The sequence below is a fragment of the Leptonotus elevatus genome, chromosome 4 (genome assembly GCF_054856555.1).
Source record: "Leptonotus elevatus isolate MCC_2025b chromosome 4, RoL_Lele_1.0, whole genome shotgun sequence".
Classification (NCBI taxonomy): Eukaryota; Metazoa; Chordata; class Actinopteri; order Syngnathiformes; family Syngnathidae; genus Leptonotus; species Leptonotus elevatus.
In genome coordinates this window covers 4,138,814-4,142,010 of record NC_141242.1, presented here as the reverse complement: position 1 = coordinate 4,142,010, position 3,197 = coordinate 4,138,814, and the positions used below count along the sequence as shown (strand labels likewise).

Sequence of the window (3,197 nt, the reverse complement as noted above, 5' to 3'; positions counted from 1 at the left end):
GTCATCTATCTATGCCAATAACGAAGAGTAACAAGCAAAACAAATAAATGCTCTTCCGGGGGATGGCGATTAACTTGCGTGCACTTTTTTTGTAACCATTTCTGCTTGGTTGTGTGCAGTGAAATTTCGTTTTCAAGTCAAATGTGTGTGCCTGGGCTCAGTGCAGATGGGAAACACTGCGCGTAAACAGCGCGTAAAGACCCCGGGGAGCTCAGAGTGGGGGTCGTGTGCGTGTGTACGTGTGTGTGCGTGTGTTTTGGAGGGAGAGGGGGTTGGACTTGTAGCAGCCAATCACGACGTCGTCCGAGGTGTCTGCGCTGACTGACGGCTTGACTGGAGGTTATACTCTGACTTTTACTAGCACGGTACATTTAAAACGCAAGTCAGTGTGGAAACAGACACACACGAGGAATCCGCATTGGAAATCTTGTTACTTTGTTGTTGTTTTTCAAACCAGTGTGGTTTTTTTGAGGCTTATGGGGGACATGTCTCACGCCCAGTTATCGAGCATCGCCATGGAGAAGCTGGTGGCCCGGAGGACCTTCCCTGTCCACAAACGCACCGGCGTCTGTCGGAACCTCTTCGGACCGGTGGACCACGACGAGCTGAGCCGGGAGATGAGCGTCAAACTGCGGGAGATTTCGGAGCGCGACCGGCAGCGGTGGAACTTTAATTTCGAAGCCAACACCCCCTTGGATGGAGACTACGAATGGGTGGAGGTCTCCGCGGAGAGCACCCCGGCGTTCTACCAGGACTCGTCCCGGCTCAGCGCGCCCGCGACGCCCGTCAAGCTGCATCCGGACGCGCTGGAGCGTCTGGCGGCGCCCGAGGGGAGCGACGGCGCGCCGGCGGCGGAGCTCAACCAGGAGAACCGCGCGGACAAGCTCAACTCCTGGAGGCTGGCCCACAGAAGGGCCCCTTGCGGCGGCGGCGGCGGCGGACGGAAGAGACCGACGACCGCAGCGGATAACAACGCGCACATCACAGGTAAGGGTGAGAGCCTGCAGAATCCAGGCTGAATGTGACGAGAGGGGCGAGATTCCGCGATTAAAAACGTGCCACTTCCAATGTTCTGCTTTAGATTTCTTCGTGAAGCGAAAGAGGCCCGCGGAGAGAAAGTGTGTGGAGCTCAGCCATCATTCCAAGTCTCCTTTGGAGCAAACCCCCAGGAAGAGAATCCGTTGAAGGTATACACTTACCATTTCAATACCTATTGTTTACTGGTTGAGCACTTGAAGTAAATTAAATACGGTTTTATTTTCCAAATGGACTACATGTATTCATTATTATAATACTCTAAGTACGTATAAAAACTGTTATACATAATCTTCTCTCTTTAGTTATCGGCCTGAAGTGTGCTTTGATTATTTCGATCGGTCATTTTGAATGTAAAAAAACCCCAAAACAATGGTCAGGCTATTTAATTTGAGCTCTTTCCGCTTCATCCATTTTTTTTAAATCGTATTTGCTATGTCCTTATTAGTCCCCTTTAGGCTGTTTAATTCGACCTTATCTTGAAAATCACCTCCCTTTACCAATTGTGTTACATGTAAAAGCGATTTCAGTTGGTAACCACTCTGTTGTATTTGATAAATTATTATGATTATTTTATCAACTGTGTAAACGGATTTTCAATTTTGCAATATTTTGAAAATCATTGTCAGGTTGTATTGGGGGTAATTCAATTATTTCGATGGTTATGTTTCAAAACTAAAAACTTAACATTTATTGTTCTTTGTAGTGTTATGGTAATTTATTAATAAAGCTTTGAATTATTAAATTTTCTATTTTATATTCGCGGGCCAGTTTGTGTTTGTTTTCCACGCCTTATTTTGAAAGGATTTAACACGTCTCCCCCCCCCCCCACCCCAAAAAAATCGAAGTGGATGGGGGAGGGGTGAGCGTGAAAGGGAGGCGAGTAGGGGGAGGGTGGAGTGATAGTAGGGCGGGGTGGGGGAGGGGAACGACGTCACACGCTGTGGCGGGAAAAAAGAGTGACGCCCCCTTTGCTGATCTCGCATCTTGGCGAGGAAGACGCTCGTCTGTCTCGCTTGTTTTTCTCCATTTTGTTCTTCGAGGAAAACTCATTTTCTCAACTTTTTTCCTCCTCTTTAGATGGATTTTTGCACTACTACTGCTTGTTTGGGCATGTTTGACGGAGGAAGGAAAGAAAAGAAAAGGAGGAGGAAGGGGGTGAATGGACTATAGCCGGCTGCCCTCCCCCCACCCCCGGTCCGGTGGAGCAGCGCTGGCCGGACACCGGACATCCACCGCCGGCCTCTCAGGACTGAACCGGTCGGGCTTTCGGGGTGGGGACGGTGGGGCGTGATTATTTTTTTTTCTTCTATCCAGTACAAATGTAGCATTCATTGTTGCTGCCACTTGACAGTGTTAACAGTGTCTGTGCAATCCTTAAAAAAAAAAAAAAAAAGACTTTAAATTGTCTACACTGGCCAAAAGTGTACAGCTTTATAGAGACCACAGCTTATAAATGAATAATGTGTCGTTGGGTTTTATTTTTTCCTGTTAATGTATATTTTTAAGACTATTTTAATTTATAATTATTTATGTTTCTTTTATACGTAAGTGAATTCTTGATTTAGCCTTATGGCGTGTTTGTTTTTTTATTTACTTATTTTTCTATTGGTGGTGTATTTGCAATCATGTAGTTTGTTTTGTAGTATACACTATAGTTTGTCTTTGTATCTCTGAGCCATTAAAAAAAAAAAGAAGTTTGTTCTCCATGCAAGTGCCCTCATGAGCAAAAAAAAAAAAGATGAGAATAAAATGTTGTTTTTTTCAAAGTCAACTTTTGCACTTCTTGTTAGTGTTGTTCCCTTTTTATGACTGATTTACTTTCCATCCACAGAGGGGCTCAGGTGCAGCTTTGATATACCTTGTTAGGGTGGGGGTGGGGGGTTCTTTTTTTTTTTTAAAGGGGGTTGTATTGAGACTTGAGCAGCATGGCAGCTGTGGGATATAGGCTGGGATTTAAAGGCCCTTTGGCCCTCTATAGAAGCAGCAGCTGCCTTTGGATCCCCGCATTGTCCGCGATCGAGACTCCCCCACACGCAGCCGCACTCAACGAGCCCCCCAAAAGACCCACTCACACACGCTGTTTACTCCACTGTGGATACACCGGGCGTGGGGGGCCACCTGCCAGAGCTGGAAAGAGAGAAAAACCTCAAGTCTTTGTA

At 46.4% G+C, this 3,197-nt stretch overlaps 1 protein-coding gene across 1 annotated transcript; it reads left to right on the top strand.

Moving 5' to 3' along the window:
* Window positions 1-271: 271 nt before the first annotated feature.
* On the top strand, window positions 272-2,809 carry cdkn1cb (cyclin dependent kinase inhibitor 1Cb). Its single transcript, XM_086073872.1, has 3 exons — window positions 272-987; window positions 1,082-1,187; window positions 2,116-2,809. The coding sequence occupies exons 1-2, from the start codon at window positions 477-479 to the stop codon at window positions 1,183-1,185; spliced, it is 615 nt and encodes a 204-aa protein (XP_085929998.1). The 5' UTR covers window positions 272-476; the 3' UTR covers window positions 1,186-1,187; window positions 2,116-2,809.
* Window positions 2,810-3,197: the final 388 nt, after the last annotated feature.

Bases quoted from the DNA above. Each gene is read 5' to 3' on its own strand.
- cdkn1cb (XM_086073872.1), top strand. From the start codon at position 477: ATGGGGGACATGTCTCACGCCCAGTTATCGAGCATCGCCATGGAGAAG. The intron at 988-1,081 runs GTAAGGGTGAGA...GTTCTGCTTTAG, and splicing joins TAACAACGCGCACATCACAG to ATTTCTTCGTGAAGCGAAAG.